Raw genomic sequence first — 15,191 nt, 5'->3', positions numbered from 1 at the left:
AGGGCTGCCGGGAGCCGCCGTGCCTGTCGAGCACGAAGGTGCCCGGTTGAGGTCGCGCTGGGTCGGGACCCGCCGGGCCGCCCCGCTCAGCCGATCGCGGGAGCCGAGTGCCCGTGTCGTCTTACGGCGGCTTTTAAATCAGTCAAGCACTGAATGAAATAAGGATTGATTTGAACCTTGGGGCAGTGATTGCATCCAGACTAGAATTAAGACACTATAAATGTGAACTGCTCACCTTGATTAACAAGAAGGATCATGCTTACGACGTTTGAAGCTAAAAAACAATGAGGAGTTATGGCTTTGAATCACAGAGCCAATTTCTGCAGGACAGATGCCACAACAAAGCCACATTTCTTGTGGTTCAGGCAAAGACGAACACACTCAGTGCTTGCTAAAGGGAGCCAGGTTTAGTTCCTGCTGGGGAAGCCTGTGGTAGAGGAAGCGTTTCAACCACTGTGGCTCTTGCCCAGTGTGGGGTTCACCCATGAATAAACCTTGCGAACCAACCGCATAGTTGTACACGAGTTGCTAAACTTTATTGTGCAGTTGCACTGAAAAAATATCTACGCACCTTTTTCTTGGCCTCAGAAACCACTTGGGGAAAGCCATTTCTTTAGTTCAGAAGAAACCATGATTTTTAATAAGTATACTCTGGAACTGATCCCCTCGGTGCAGGTTTCATCTCAGCCAGTGCTAGATGTCCGTTGGGCAGGGCGTTCCCCTGAGCTGGTGCCCCCCAGCTCGCCTTGTAGTCAGCAGGAAGAAAGTGTCACTTTTGGGGGATATTTCATGTGACCATGTACACATAAATGCATTGATTAGATCTTTAATGTCTTCAAAATACTAATCTCTCAGTTTTCTAAGCAGTTCCTTTAATCTGAGCACAGTGTGTGATAAGAAGCTGACTGGCTCACTGAGAAAGTCCCCTGCGGGACTGGAGGAAGTTTGCCTGTTCCTGGTGATTTCTGCGGGCTGTCACGCTGCCAGTCACAGCTTGGACAGCTGAGGCTGTTGTGCAAGGGCTGCAATCAAACGTGACTGTAGCTTATCTTTTCCGCTCATCTGAGAGTCACTGGACTGCATATTCGCATTGTTCTGATAACAGGTGATTGTGTTGGGATCACGGGAGCATCAGGACACCGACAGCCAGAACTATGTGAGCTAAAAATGAAGCTGATGCCATGGATGTGTGGAAGGAAGCCAAGTGCCGGGATGGCCCTCTTTCTGGGGACCACTGTGACATTTCCAGGGACCGGGAGCCCTCTGGAAAGCCATTACTGTCTGTTATTGGGTGCAATTCTGCCTCGCAAAACCCCTGAGGCAGGGGATGCCACTGTTGCCTGCCTCTCCAAATACCATTCAGTCTTACCATGCCAGGGAGGATTATACAAAAGGTAATTACTCTTACTATTGGTAGCTGACATTGAACTATTCATCCTCAGGGATGAGTACACTGATGCTAGTGACTACCAGTGTTGCACACAGGACGGCTTTTGCATAGGAGCTAATAGGATATGTCGTGGGTACCTCATACCTTCAAGGCACGTTTGGTAGCTATATAAAAGCTCTCCTTCTGTTAGAGCTCACTTGGTCACATCACAAAGCTGTTCTCACCAGGGAGCTGGGTAAGTCTGCCTTGTGCTGAGCCTCTGTAGCTGCTGAAATGCAGATTTGTTTCTGCTTTTTTATTTATAGAAATGCTCTATGAGAAAATGTTTTTAAAATAGTGGGTTTGAATTGCTGTGTTGGGGTGGAAACGCGCTCTCTCACAGTGCCTGTAGCTGGACAACTCCAAGAGACACTCCTGAGAAAAACGTTGTCAGCAGTAACTGGGGTGCTGCTACTGTTGTTTGCTTTGGGGGGAGCCTGATGGCAGCCAGAGCAGCTTTGGTGTATCAGAGAACATAATGCCATAAGCAGGTTTGTGTTCAGTCGTGGTATCACTACCCTTTAATTGGCTGTGGTTCCCTAATGAGCATGAACTTTGTGATGCTGGGACTGACCTGTGAACCTCTGCCTGCTCATGGTGTGATGGGATTGCCAAGCAGCAGTGCCTTGGGTGCCATTTGCCTCTCCTGCTACGGCAGATGTGGCCAGAGGTTCAGAGATTGTTGGTTTTTTTTGCTCAACTCATCAGCAGGAGGTCAGAGGCAGTCACCAACCCGAAACGGGAGGGGAAAACTGGAGTTAATGGTTGAAAGGCAGCTCTGAGATTAGCCATTCCTCTGTTGACCCCCAAGGTCAGCTCTCCCCCTTGGAGGTCCAGATGATGGGCACCAGATATTTAGTGATGCGTGCCTTTGAATTTCCTTGTTGTTTGACTTAGTGTCATGTTTCAGAGTTAAAAATAATGCTGCTGCTGGCATGGTTTTGAGAGTGTAGCGCTGGCAGTTTGTGTCTCTTTCGCCTTGTGAAGTGAACTGGCCCTGTGGTGTGGGCAGCAACAGGACCTCAAGAAACTCAGCCGGGTGCTTGTCTAAAGGCTTTACTTTTTCACGTTGTTCCAGTCCTGCCAAACCTCACCAGATGTCGTGCTACATACAGCAGTGCCTCCCTCCAGTCTACCAGGAACCCATCCCCGTCAAGCGCCCGACGATGTACCACGCCAGATACTCACCATTGCCTACCTGGCACTCGACACTGTGCGCCCCACAGTATGTGAGCCCCTGCATCCCCCGGCAGCAGATTATGTCCTCCAGCTACTCCCAACAGCAGTGTGTGACCAAGTGTGTGCCACGGCAGCAGTATGCAACCAAGTGTGTGCCGCAGCAGCAGTGTGTGACCCAGCACATCCTACCGCAGCCATGTGTAACTCGCTGTGTGACAACTTGCATACCGCAGCAGCAGTGTGCGACTGAGGGTGAGTCGCAGCAGTCTTGTGTGACCAAGTGCATGCCGCAGCAGCAGTGTGCAACCAAGAGTGTGACCACCTATGCCTCCCAGCAGAAGTGTGCAACCAAGTGCATCCCACAGCAACAGTGTCCGACCAGGTGTGTGACCACGTGTGTGCCACAGCAGCCGTACCTGACCAAGAGCATCCCACAGCAGCAGTGTGCAACCATGTGCGTCCCGCAGAAGTGTGTGACCATGTACTCCTCGCAGCAGCAGTGTGCACCCAGGTGTGTGACCACGTGTGTCCCACAGCAGTGTGCAACCAAGTACGTCTCACACCAGTTCATGACTGATCGTGTTCCTCAGCAGTGTGCCGCCACATACGTCCCGCAGCAATGTGCGACCAGGTGTGTGGCCAAGTGTGTCCCTCAGCAGTGTGCCACAAAGTGTACTACCATCTGTGTCCCACAGCAGTGTGAAACAACTTGTGTTTCACAGCAGCAGTGTGTGACCAAGTGTGTCCCACAGCAGCAGTGTGCCACTAAGTGTGTCCCACAGCAGCAGTGTGCCACCAAGTATGTCACACAGCAGCAGTGTGCCACCAAGTGTGTCCCACAGCAGCAGTGTGCCACCAAGTGTGTCCCACAGCAGCGGTGTGCCACCAAGTGTGTCCCACAGCAGCGGTGTGCCACCAAGTGTGTCACACAGCAGCGGTGTGCCACCAAGTGTGTCCCACAGCAGCAGTGTGCCACCAAGTGTGTCCCACAGCAGCAGTGTGCCCCACAGCAGCACTGTACCACCAAGTGTGTCCCACAGCAGTGTGTGACCAAACGTGTCCCAGAGCAACGTCAGTCAGGTGGAGTGAAAACTTCAAGGCACTCTAAGAAGTGCAGTTCTGTGTCCAAATGGCCCTGGTAAAAAGAAGGGGGGAAAAGGAAGCTCCATGGAAAAAGAGCCAGGTACAGCTTTGGGGCAGGAGGTGTGTGTCTCCTCGTACTGCCTGCTGACTTGCTATTGCTTAAGTCTGCTTTACCTCTGTTTTCCAGTAGCTCCCCTGTAGCTCAGCCCTGTTTTGGGCCAGGATGTGATACTATTTCCATGGCTGTGCTCCAGGTGCCTGTGTTTTGTACCTTAATCTGCTACACGACATAGTTTAGTGGGATGCTATTAATTTCTCACCTAACTGAAATGAATAGTGATTTAGGGGAAAAAGAAAAAAGAAAAAAAAAAAGAAGAAAAAAAAAAAACAATAATAAAAAAACCAAAACAAAACGAAAAACAAACAAAAAAACAAACCAAAACAAAAAACCCAAAACAAACAAACAAACAAAAAAAAACAAACAAAACCAAAAACAAACAAAAAACCAACCAAACAAAAAAGACACAACAATAATTAAAAAAAAAAAAAGAAATAGAAATGTCTAAGAAATCCAGATCATGAGAGCATCAACTGGACTGACAGTGAGGCCGGAGGGCTGGCCCATGCCCGGCTCCAGGTTCAGTTCTGGCCTTGGGAGACACTATTTAAGTCAGCAAGGATTCCACGAGGCTGCAAGTTCTCCAAAACAGCCGTTTTCTCTTGCAGATTTGGAAACCAAACGTAAATTTGCTAAGCAAACAGTATATGCATCTTACTGCGATGGCCTTCATTTCAGAAGGTAGCCAGAAACCCCTGATGCTTCAAAACAGACTCTGCACAGCCTTCAGTAGAGTCCCCATAGAAGACGGGATTTCTGGCTCAGTGAAGTTGTTCCTTGCTGAAATTTTATACATGAAAGCTTTTATTCACTTGGTTGCTTTAAGTAATACTGAAAACACAACTTGAAACAAAAGAAAGTATTTGAAATAACACTGAAAGTTGTAGCACGACTATTTTACAGATGTTTGAGCTCTAGAAACTATTAACTATATCATTTATGCTGCCTGAAGATGTCTACTCTACACTGTATTAAAAACAAACCATATATATATATATACCTAAATAAATATATTTGCCTGACCTCAGATTAAATATCTTGTCTTTTTGCCCTCTGGGGCTTCTTCTTTATTAAATGTAGTGAACTCCTGTCTGAAAAATACAAAAATCCTGTAATACGCCCCATCATTAGTAAAATGAGTAATAGCTCACGTTAAGTAGATCATGCATATTTAGAGAGCAAAAACATGTGTTGCAAGACAAAGAGAAGGGTGTGTCCGGGGCTGGGGCGCTGCCCTGCATCCTGCCCTGCTCCACCCTTGCCCAGTGACCTTGGGGTGCCACCGCAGGCTGCCCTCCCAAGCCAAGCAGATGTCTGAGACCTGAGCAGGGCAGCATTTAGCAACATCAAGGTGGTGTCTGCCTGTTTCCCTGGGGTGCACAGCGTGTGGTGGGGGAGCAGACCCTTTTGGCACCTCCTCCTGAATGTCCAGTGATGATGCATTGGCCTGGAGAGGCAGAGCGTAAGAGTGGCCGCAGCCATGGCCATCCTTCTCCCTTGCAGTGCCAGGGATGCTCTCACAACCCAATGCTTTGTGTCCCCTTTAAAAGCAATAAATGAGCAACAGTGCGGTCTTCCGAGGAGTTGCCACATCATTGTGGCTTTCACATAGTAGCCAGAGCCCAGGGAATTGTTAGGAAAGTTCTCCGGGGTGGTGGGTAGCTGGCTGGTGCAGGAGCTCCTCTCATACAGGTGGAGTGACTGTCAGACCACAGGCTCGTTTCAGAGGTGGTTGGGACGCGGTCTGGTTCCGACCCTGGCTCTGACTCACGCTGCACTGTCCAGTGACTGCAGTGCAATATGCCTCAGTTTCCCCTGTGCTTCATTGGGAATAATAATAGCTCCCACAACAATGGCCCATGTGGACCTGTGTGTCTCCCTGAGATGAAAAGAATTCACAGATGCTAATTAAGAACATTTGGATGACAGGGCACAATGTTATCATCGGGTTAGTATTTTGCTACCTGCACCGGAAACGCTAGACTGAATATTAGAATTACTTGAAGGCTACTTGATGTGGAGCTTGCCCAGGAACTGGATGTATAGAGGTTATAAAAACTGTATTAATCTGCTTACCTGGTCTCTGATGCCAGCTGGATTCCTAAAATCTTGGTCAGATCATTTAACATTAAAAAGAGCATTGTAGTTCAGGGCAGTGAAGCACAATGAGAGAGAAATCCAGATTAGATTCAGTGCTTCCATCTTCCATTGAGGGAAATAAGCCTAGAGAAAACATTCTTCCCTTTGTTTCTCATTGCTCTTGAAGTGTTGGTATCAACTGGGAAAACATGCACTTTGTCTGTATTTGGTTCTATGATACTGAGGGAATTTTTTCATCAGAAATGTAAAGAAATTTACCTTCAGACTTCTGGCTTTTCTGGCGAAAACAGAGATAAAATATTTACTCAGTGGTTCATAAGCCAGAGATCAACAGTCTGCTTCATACCATTGAGAAATTTTCCACCTACAACATTAAAAGTTAACTTATTTCATCTCTTTATTTAAACGTGTGGGATCTCACCTGAATTCCCAGCATACTGGAACTCAGTTCATAGGTGTCAGACTCACATTACAGAAAAAAAAGTTGGGGCCTTCCCTTATGCAGATGTGACTACGTAAAAATACATTCCCTTCTGGCACTTCGGCTCACGTCACTGTTAATTTTCCCTTGGGTTTATTTGTGGCATAAACAGGGAACACAGGGAGGCACGACTGGTGCAGAGTGTGCAGCAGAGCAGGGAACGCGATGACATGAGTCTGGTTTGATTCAACCTGCTTTCCCCAGGCTGCCCCAGCACTCTTGCTCATCCCTTCTCCCCTTTTTTGTGCCGGAAAAGCGTCACCTCTTTCAGCAGGATATTTACTTTGTGGCAAGTCCTTTTTAGTAGTTGTCTTGCCCTACGCCCAGGGCTTTCTCAGTCACAATCACCACTCTCTTCCCTTGGTTCCCTGTGTAAGTGAAGGAAGTCTACGTGCCACAGTAATTATGGTCTGCAAAAAGTTGCTGAGAGTCCTTCCTGGATGGTGTTTTCAAAAGCACCAAAGGGCCTTATGTATGGAGCTTCCATGAAAATGAGGAGACCCTTGGGCAGTCCCTTTGGTGGGGCCTGGACATGCAAAGGGGAGGCAATGATGCTCGGGGGATTCAAAGCGTGAGGCCTGTGAAGAGCCCCTGCACAGGTTGCCGTTGGCATCTCTGGTTTGGTGCACTGGATCAGGGGGTTCCCCCTCACGATGCTCATGGGCAACCCAAACCTCCCAGCACTACCAGGTGGCGACGGCAGCCCCACAGAGCAAGGACAACCATTCCCACTGGTGTGAAGCTGCACGTGGCTTGGCCAGGACTGGCAATTAGAGCATCACCCAGCCAAACCACCTCACTCCCCTAGGGCATTTATTCACTGTATAAAAGCTTTGCCATCACGGGGCTCTCCTAGACACTTCTCTCCGCTTGTTCTCACAGATGAAGCGGGTAAGTCTGGCTTTTAAGGGAGGTCCTGAAATACTGTTTTATTCCTGGGTGGCCAGAGCAGGCAGAGGTCCTGCTTGTGTACTTGTGGAAAAGCATTCTTTGGGGCATGCTGCCTTCAGCACCAGCATGCACGGCTCTAACAGCTGGAGCATCTCCTCTGTGCTAAACTGAAGAATATTGGGAAAGCAATTATGATGGACTGTGAGGTCAGCAGTGGGATTTGGGGGCTTTTCTATGCTTTCTGTCAGATCTAGCCCAAAGGAAGCTATTGACTACAGAAGGGGCTTGATGGGGGCAGGAGTCAGATATGAGCTTGCACACAAAAAGGCGACTCTAAAGGAAGTGGCATGGAGGGATTCGCTGCCATTTCATGGAACTTAAACAATGCAACTTTTCTTATAATACTAAGAAGCTGACCAACTTCAGTGCCAGCGTGAAAGTCAGCAGAGAGACTCTCCAGCTAAGGCTCAGCATGTTAAAATCTCTACCTAGGCTAACAATGATGAAAATAAGTCTGAGATAGAAACAACACCCTGGAAGCAAATAATCCCCCTGTTTTAGAAGCTCTCTATCTTGATGAGCATCACAAGATAGTTCAACACTGTACATGCAGAAGTAGTAATTGCTATCATTGTTTTTCAATTGGTTGCCCTTATTGGTCTATGATTATTATAACTGTAGTGATAATAAGTTTTCCTGATGATAGTAACACGCAGCATTGTTATTGTTAATTGTCTACCAGTGATAGGCTCTTGGAAGATAAAATCCTTACTGAAATTATATTCTGAACTAGGGATGCTCAGAAAATGCAGTTTCTCTACAGCCACAATGTCAAAATAGAAAAAAAACAAAACCATTTTCTGTCAGAGTGTCTTTCACAAGTCAGTGATTTCAGTATCTGTTCCACTCAAAATGATTCTGTTAAAAACTCCAAAAACCTCCTGAAACTGGTATTTTCCTGAGAGGGGAATGGAGTGGGATGATTTCTCCTGTGACTTCTGTGGTGAAGACAAAGTGAGACAATTCACAGCAGTTTAAGGAGGGAAGTGCGGACCTCCAGACGGTGCCACCCTGTCACTTCCACAGGGACACGGTCTTGGCTACAGTCCCCTTTGTGTTTCTTGCATAAGGGGTTCCAGGATGAGGTTTCATCATCAGAGCTGCTACACCAGGCAGTTTGACAGTGGGACTTGGAGTTAGCATGAAAAACCAGGAACCTTGGTTTGGTATGACTGTAGTGCAGCACTAGAAGCTGATTTAAATCAGTATAATTCTCCTAACTCACTGAAAATTGACCGGTTAACACCTGTTGGGATTTTGCCTTGATAGCTTCTCCTTTCCTGCTATTGTTTCAACAAATACTTTGAAATAATTTATCATATTTCCTCTTTTCTTAAGCTTGCCTAGACAGTAGTATAAAGCTGGGACTGCGAGGCCTGCAGAGACAGCAGAGCTAACACTACGGTCGCACCTCAGAGTCCTGTGCCACAGACCCCTGTGGGACCGTGAATCAGCGGGCAGGCAGGCAGGTTGTACGTGCTGAGCTCCGTGCTGCCACAAACCTGTCCTTACCCTCAGCTAGCTAATTTAACCTCAGCTTGGGTTTGCCCACATGAACTGCAACCGCACCTGAGTATTACAGCATGGACACACCTTTAATTTTGGTTTGGCTTTCATCTCCGGTGCTTGGCAATTGCAGGATGTAAACATGAAAGGACAGCCCAGTGAGGACAAAGGAGGTTTCCAGGAAGTAAGACACAGGGTCATAACGTCACTTCTCCTTGGTCAAATGTTTTGATGGACACTTACCTGGTCTTTGAAGGGCAGCATGGAAACTCCTCAGTGTGACAGGTTCCAATCCCTGATTATTTCTGGTCTCTAAAAGAAGGGTGTGGGGCCAGGAGATGAGAACAGGCTCTCCTCTCCTCACCCATGTAATCGCAGCCTGGTTGTGAGTCATGAAGAGCCTCTTGACCTTCAGGAGAGCTAGAGTGTGGGCTTGCCATGCAGAGATGCCTGTGAGAAACTCTGAGTCCTACATCATAAAGAAACAGCTGATGTCTATGCAAACTCTGTCTTTTTCCTGCTTATTTCAGGCATAACCACCTTGGATGACCATGCACTATTATGGAGAGCTATACAAACCACTATACTTCCCGGGATCGGGTTACATCACTGAAAACCTCCAGCCCATGCCCCGGTCTGACGCATGCAGTACCACATGCCACCCAGTGAGCGTGATCAAGTGTCCGATGCCAACATGGCAAACCTACACTCAACCTCTCACTTACATGTGCCCACAGCCAAGCATGACCCAGACACCGCTGCTGCCCTGTCAGCCCCAGGCACAGCAGTGTGTCCTGCTGTACCCTGAGCCTTGCGAGACCACCCACCTCCTGCCTTGTAGGAAGTCCAGCCTGAAGATATGCAGAACGCAGGATTGCCAGCCCTGCAAGGACACCTGCCCTGAAAAAAGGCATGAGGCCAAGAGCCTCCCACCGTGCGTATCCAAGTACCCAGAGCTGAAAACACTCAGGTTCCCACCATGTGGGGTCAAGAACACGTCCTCGTGCATAGACGAATGCAGGTCACAGAAGATATCCAAATGCTCATCACAGCAGCACAGCGGGGAGCCTCGGTCCCTGCAGGGCATGACCAGCAGCTATTCCCCACCACTGCAGGGCGTCAGCGAGTGTCCCCCTCAGCCATGCATAATGCAGCCTTTCCTACATGAGCATGTGAGCAAGCTACCCCCACAGAACTGCATGAAGGGCTACCCAACACAGGAACACATCACATCCTCGCAGCAGTGTGTAACCAAGTGCCTGCCACTGCCACATGTGACCAAATGCCCACCACCACCACCACAGGTGATCAAGTGCCCACTGCCACAGGTGACAAAGTGCCCGCCACTACCGCACGTGGCCAAGTGCCCGCCGCCACCACAGGTGATCAAGTGTCCACAACTGCCACCACAGGCGACCAAGTGCCTGCCAGCCCCACATGTGACCAAATGCTCGCCACACGTGACCAAGTCCCCGCCACCACAGCAGATGACCAAGTGCTCCCGTGGGCAGGGAATAAAGGAGAGCTCCTCACAGAAACAGGCAGGCAAATGCTTGCTGTCGCAGGAGGGAGTCAAGTACAAGAGCTCATCGACACAAAACCTGAACAAGTCCAAGTGTCTCTACACACCTACCACCCAGCACTCGCCACTGCATCACACAGGAGGAGCGAAACGTTCATGCCACCACAAGAAGAGTCGCTGTGAATCAAAATGGCTGTGTTAAAGGAGATAAAGAAGTAGTTGTGAAAACAGTAAGCTATGTACCTGAGGTCTGAGGTTATTTCTCTCCCCTGCTCCAGTCCTTACCCCCTAGAGAAGCTTTGCTCTTATTTTTCCCCTTATTGTATCTATATTAAGCTCATAGAGTACAGTGCCTTCCTTTTGTGACTACACTTCAGTTATTCCTGCAAGAGAAAATATGTTAGTGAGAAGTTAAATAACTGAGCAGGTGCTCAGACTTTGAACTTACTGATACAACCCTGTTACAGTGTTCACACTCCAAGAGACTTTAAGTGTTACTGGATCAATTATGATTGCTGGTTGTACCAGTCTGATTAAATCTCAGGTTGTAGCTGGATTCCTGCTCTCTGTCTGATTTATTTTCAATTTTAAAAACTGTTTCTAATACTTACTACCAGATAAAATTATTTCCTGTTGTTATATCACTTTTGTGCAAAATAATAGTAATAATGCTTTTAGGACTAGAAAGTTTTACCATCTGTGGTAACAGAACTTGGTGTTGAAGGGATACCCAGAGATGTAGTGAAAGCAGCAGCGCAGAGTGGTATTCAGGAAAAGGATTAACTGAAGTAGTGACTCACCCACACTCTTCAGACAGGAGCTTACCACCCATCTGGGCTCAGCTCAGTTGCGCCAGTGTCATGGGGAGCACACCCTGTTTGCACACAGGTCACATAGCAGACCTTTCAGTCCTGCACCCTGGGACAAGGACACACTTCCCCCAGGTGTCCTCTGCTCTGCAGTTTTGTCTCTGGACAAGCGACTGCTGAACGAATTGTGAAAGGGGTTATGTGGGATAGTCCATGGCATAGCAGGGGGTAGAGGGGACACCACAGAAGGTCTCTTCTGATGCTGTGACCCTGAGCTGGCCCTGTCTGCATCAGATGGGTGGTCAGCATCAGTAGTCTGTGGTTACAAAATTGCAGCCAGAGGGTAAACTAGCTTTAACTCCAGCTGTTCCTTGACAGCAACATTTTTGTAGACACCAAGGAGTAATTACCATGCTTAATCAATATTTTGATCTCCTAGGTATAAATACAATAGGGGTAAAGTCCCAAGGCATGTTTCATTGCATACCTGCTCTACACCATAGTCTCTCCCAGGAGATGCTACTGGGGCAGCACTGGGGAAGCAGAAGCTCTCTGCCACCATCTAAAGGCGCAGCGGGAGATCCAGCAGCTCCTCCTGCCTCTGCTTCGCTGCCTTGCTCTGCTCAGCCACTGCCCTGGGTAAATCCCAGCAGGAAAACCTCCTATCTCTGCAGCTTCCTCTGCAGCACCCCAAATAGACCGAGCAGGATTTCCACAGACTTCCTTTTCTAATGAAGTGATAGATCTGCCTGTAAAAAATGAGATTGATGCTACCAGCACTCCTCCAAGTTTAGGAGGAGTCTTGCACGCTATGGGGAGAGACAATTCATTTGCAGTTCTTGTAAATCACTAACTCTGGGGAATTCAAAGAAAAAGAGAAGAACGGTGTGAGCAAGTAGCTCTCTCCTGCCTGCCTTACATGGGATCAATCCCATACAACAAAAAAAAGGGCCTAGTGGTCCAAAGGTGACGCAAGGCAATGCTGCATCCTTGTGGCAGTGAAAGCCAATTGCAGGCTGAACAAGAGTATAGCCAAGCAGTTAGAGAACAGCCTTTGTTCCCCTCTAGCTGGAACTCAGGATGCCACATCCAGACCTTCCCATCCGGTTTTGAGTGCTCAACACAAGAGCAATGGACAACCAGGAGCAAGGTTGATGGAGGCTGCCAAGGTGGTGAGGGCATTGGGTGCAGGAGGAGGGAGGCTGGGAGAGCTGGATGTGTTTGTCCTGGAGAAGGAAAGACGGGAGTGACAGTTTATTACCTTATCTCCTTCCAGTCTTCTCTTCTGTAAATGAGCATCCTTCAGAGGTTGTGTTTCTTAGCCTTCTGGTCACACATGGGGACTGGAGCCAGACATTCAGCATCTGGTCAATACCTAGATAGGAGGGAGGACTGCCAAGCAGAATGACATCCTACAGCTGAAGCTGTGACAACAGTCAGGGAAACAAAGGACAGGAAGCAAATAAACAAATGTTTCATTGTGAACGAAAATGGGCACTGTGCAGTCTGCAAAATTCTATTCTTCACCTCCTCCAAGCCACTTACAGGGATGAACCCCATGGTACCTCCAACTAAATGCTATCATGGATTTAGGGGAATGAGGTAAAATCTCACAACTAGCAGCAGATACAGCCAATATGACTGCAATACATCCGTTGATATCTACAAACCACTGATCACATGGTCAATGATTAAGTCAAAGCTGGACAAATTTTACATTCCCATGTTAATAGAGACAGAAGTGGTAGAATCACATCAGCAATTAATTTAGACTATGAAGATATGATATAAAGGGAACCCCACAGCATGTAACATTATGTTCCATAGAACATTGAATAGTACCAGTAAACAATGTTAAAATAATTATAGTAATTATGAGTGTTGCACACATGGGAAAAATTGTTTGGAGAGTAATTAAGACCTCATGCACAAAGGTTGTCTCATCTTCCCGGGAGTTTAGGAAAGCATATAAAACTCAAAGATTACAATGGTCCTCTGGACACTTCTCTTGACTTCTTTCTGGACAGCTGGTAAGTCCCATTCATCCTAGTCTAATTAGTTACATTTAGTAAAATGTTGCTTTAACATGAGTTAGGATTTAACAGCAACCCACTCTGTGGTTTCTAAAAATATTAATGAGGTTCTTTCTAGAAGAGTCTGCTACATATTATTTAGTTGTGTATTTGTGCTGTGTCCCATCTTAAAAATATATCTATGGGGACCGGCATTCTTATTTTAAAAATGAAGTGTAATTCTATTATTATGAATTAACTGTGTATAGATACATGGCATCCAAGATGAAAGGCATTTTAAGCTCTATTCAGATAGAGTTTAGACAACATTATTATTAGATTTTCTTCATTAAAAAATTGGAGAACTGAGATGATAATATTTGTGAATAAAAACTTTTGGAAAACAAATCAGCAAGATTTAGTTTTCAAAGGGATAAAAAGGGACTAAAATCTTCTTGCCTTCTGCCCTTCCTGCCAGAAGGATCATGTTCACATCCAGAACATGTCTAGAATAAAGAGTTAAGTTCCGTAAGAAGTGGTGTCTCCCCAGTTTTCAGTTGGTCATTCATGCAGGTCTGTTGATGGTCTGTTCTCTGGGTTGAGACACTTCGCATTATTATGAAGAATAAACTCTGCAAACACAATTTATTTCATACTCAATGACTTCAGGATTTTTCTGATGAGAGTGTCTGATGCTGAATATTGGCAGACATAAAACACTGGACAAAATAGCTAATGGGATCCCCCTTTAAAATTCCCACCATAATCAGTGGACAGAACCAGGCATTTCACATGACTTATTTAAGTACCTACCTCTGAATGAGCTGGACTGTACTCTTGAAGTGCCTGGGTTTCTCCAGGGACGTAAGTGGTTACTTTATAGGTAATCATCTACATCACGGAGTTTTTAACTTTGATAGATAAATCCAACAACATGTTTTTGCAACTAGTTCCAGTTGAATGACCTAAAAGATGGTTTCAGGGTCTAGGCAAAAAGGTAAGAACCAAAAATCTCCATTAAGGTCTTGGCTTTGTCACAGATGGTCTCTGCAAACCCCCGGCGACACCTGAAGGCAAGACTTTCCTAGGTCGGGGACTAGTACGCAGAATGGCACCAAAATAAAATCTTTCCACCTCTTGCACACTGGTGCTCAGCTTGCAGAGCTGGGATAATGTGTTTTCTTCCCAGTCCTGTCTGACATGGACTTGTTAGTCTGCATGAACCTCTCGAGACAGACAATCTCTCTAGCCTTGCACTGATACATTGCCCAACACAATCTCAACAGAGGCATAGGAACCCTATTACACCTGATTATCCTAATGAGGGCCGGGTATGCTCTATCACCGAGACAAACAAGCAATCCCAGGCAAGGACATTCTCCAGTACAGGGATATCAAGTACCCATTTCTGTATGATCAGTAGCCTCATGGCATCAGCAGAAGTTATGCTGAAGTCACTGGCCACAGCTGCAGTACTTATCCAGTTGTTCTTGATGGTTGTCCAGACAGGATCTGTAACTGGGAGAGGGAAAAGAGGTACTGCAGAGGTGAAAGTGACCTGTGGGCAAGAGACAGCAGTGATAAAATGGGATGGAGATTAGTTAGCCCTGGACATTTTTGGGAACATGGAGGCAGGGTGAAAAGGACTCAGGGTGATGGAGGTAGAGGTAAGTAGAGCAAGGGGACAAGCCTGTGAGCTTCATTTCTTGAAATCACACGTTCATGTTTTCTCTGCTACAGCATTTCTGTTACCTGCAAGCCTGTATAACTGAAATACCTGAGCAGCACCACTTGTGCCTTCTCCACCACTGTGTATTCCTAGCCGTGTTAAGCTCCTCACCCTCCCTGCAAGGAGAACAGGAGAGAGGAGCAGGAGTCCTTCCTAAGGTGCAGGGGTCTGTGGGATGAAGGGCAGGGTGTGGGGTGAAAGCACTTTGTGAAACACTCTTGTGGTCTCCATTCTGTCCTGCAGGTTTGCCACCATTTCTCCCAGATGTCTGC

At 47.0% G+C, this 15,191-nt stretch overlaps 2 protein-coding genes across 2 annotated transcripts; both read left to right on the top strand.

Moving 5' to 3' along the window:
* The first annotated feature begins 2,526 nt into the window (after positions 1–2,526).
* LOC136112704 (uncharacterized) lies at positions 2,527–3,927 on the top strand. The gene has a single exon (XM_065857498.2). The coding sequence runs from the start codon at positions 2,527–2,529 to the stop codon at positions 3,748–3,750; it is 1,224 nt and encodes a 407-aa protein (XP_065713570.1). The 3' UTR covers positions 3,751–3,927.
* A 5,471-nt stretch (positions 3,928–9,398) lies between these two features.
* On the top strand, positions 9,399–10,571 carry LOC136112670 (uncharacterized). The gene is made up of 2 exons (XM_065857464.1): positions 9,399–10,094; positions 10,332–10,571. Exons 1-2 carry the CDS (start codon positions 9,399–9,401, stop codon positions 10,569–10,571), a joined length of 936 nt encoding a protein of 311 aa, XP_065713536.1.
* The last annotated feature ends 4,620 nt before the right edge of the window (positions 10,572–15,191 follow it).

Source organism: Patagioenas fasciata, chromosome 30 (assembly GCF_037038585.1).
Source record: "Patagioenas fasciata isolate bPatFas1 chromosome 30, bPatFas1.hap1, whole genome shotgun sequence".
NCBI classification, from domain to species: Eukaryota; Metazoa; Chordata; class Aves; order Columbiformes; family Columbidae; genus Patagioenas; species Patagioenas fasciata.
Note: the sequence above shows the minus strand (reverse complement) of the source record. Positions and strands in the feature narration are given on the sequence as shown.

What these genes read in the sequence shown, in the direction of transcription:
- LOC136112670 (XM_065857464.1), top strand. Translation starts at nt 9,399, where the DNA reads ATGCACTATTATGGAGAGCTATACAAACCACTATACTTCCCGGGATCG. An exon ending in TCACATCCTCGCAGCAGTGT is followed by an intron (nt 10,095 to 10,331) that starts GTAACCAAGTGC and finishes CCGCCACCACAG; the next exon opens with CAGATGACCAAGTGCTCCCG.
- LOC136112704 (XM_065857498.2), top strand. Translation starts at nt 2,527, where the DNA reads ATGTCGTGCTACATACAGCAGTGCCTCCCTCCAGTCTACCAGGAACCC.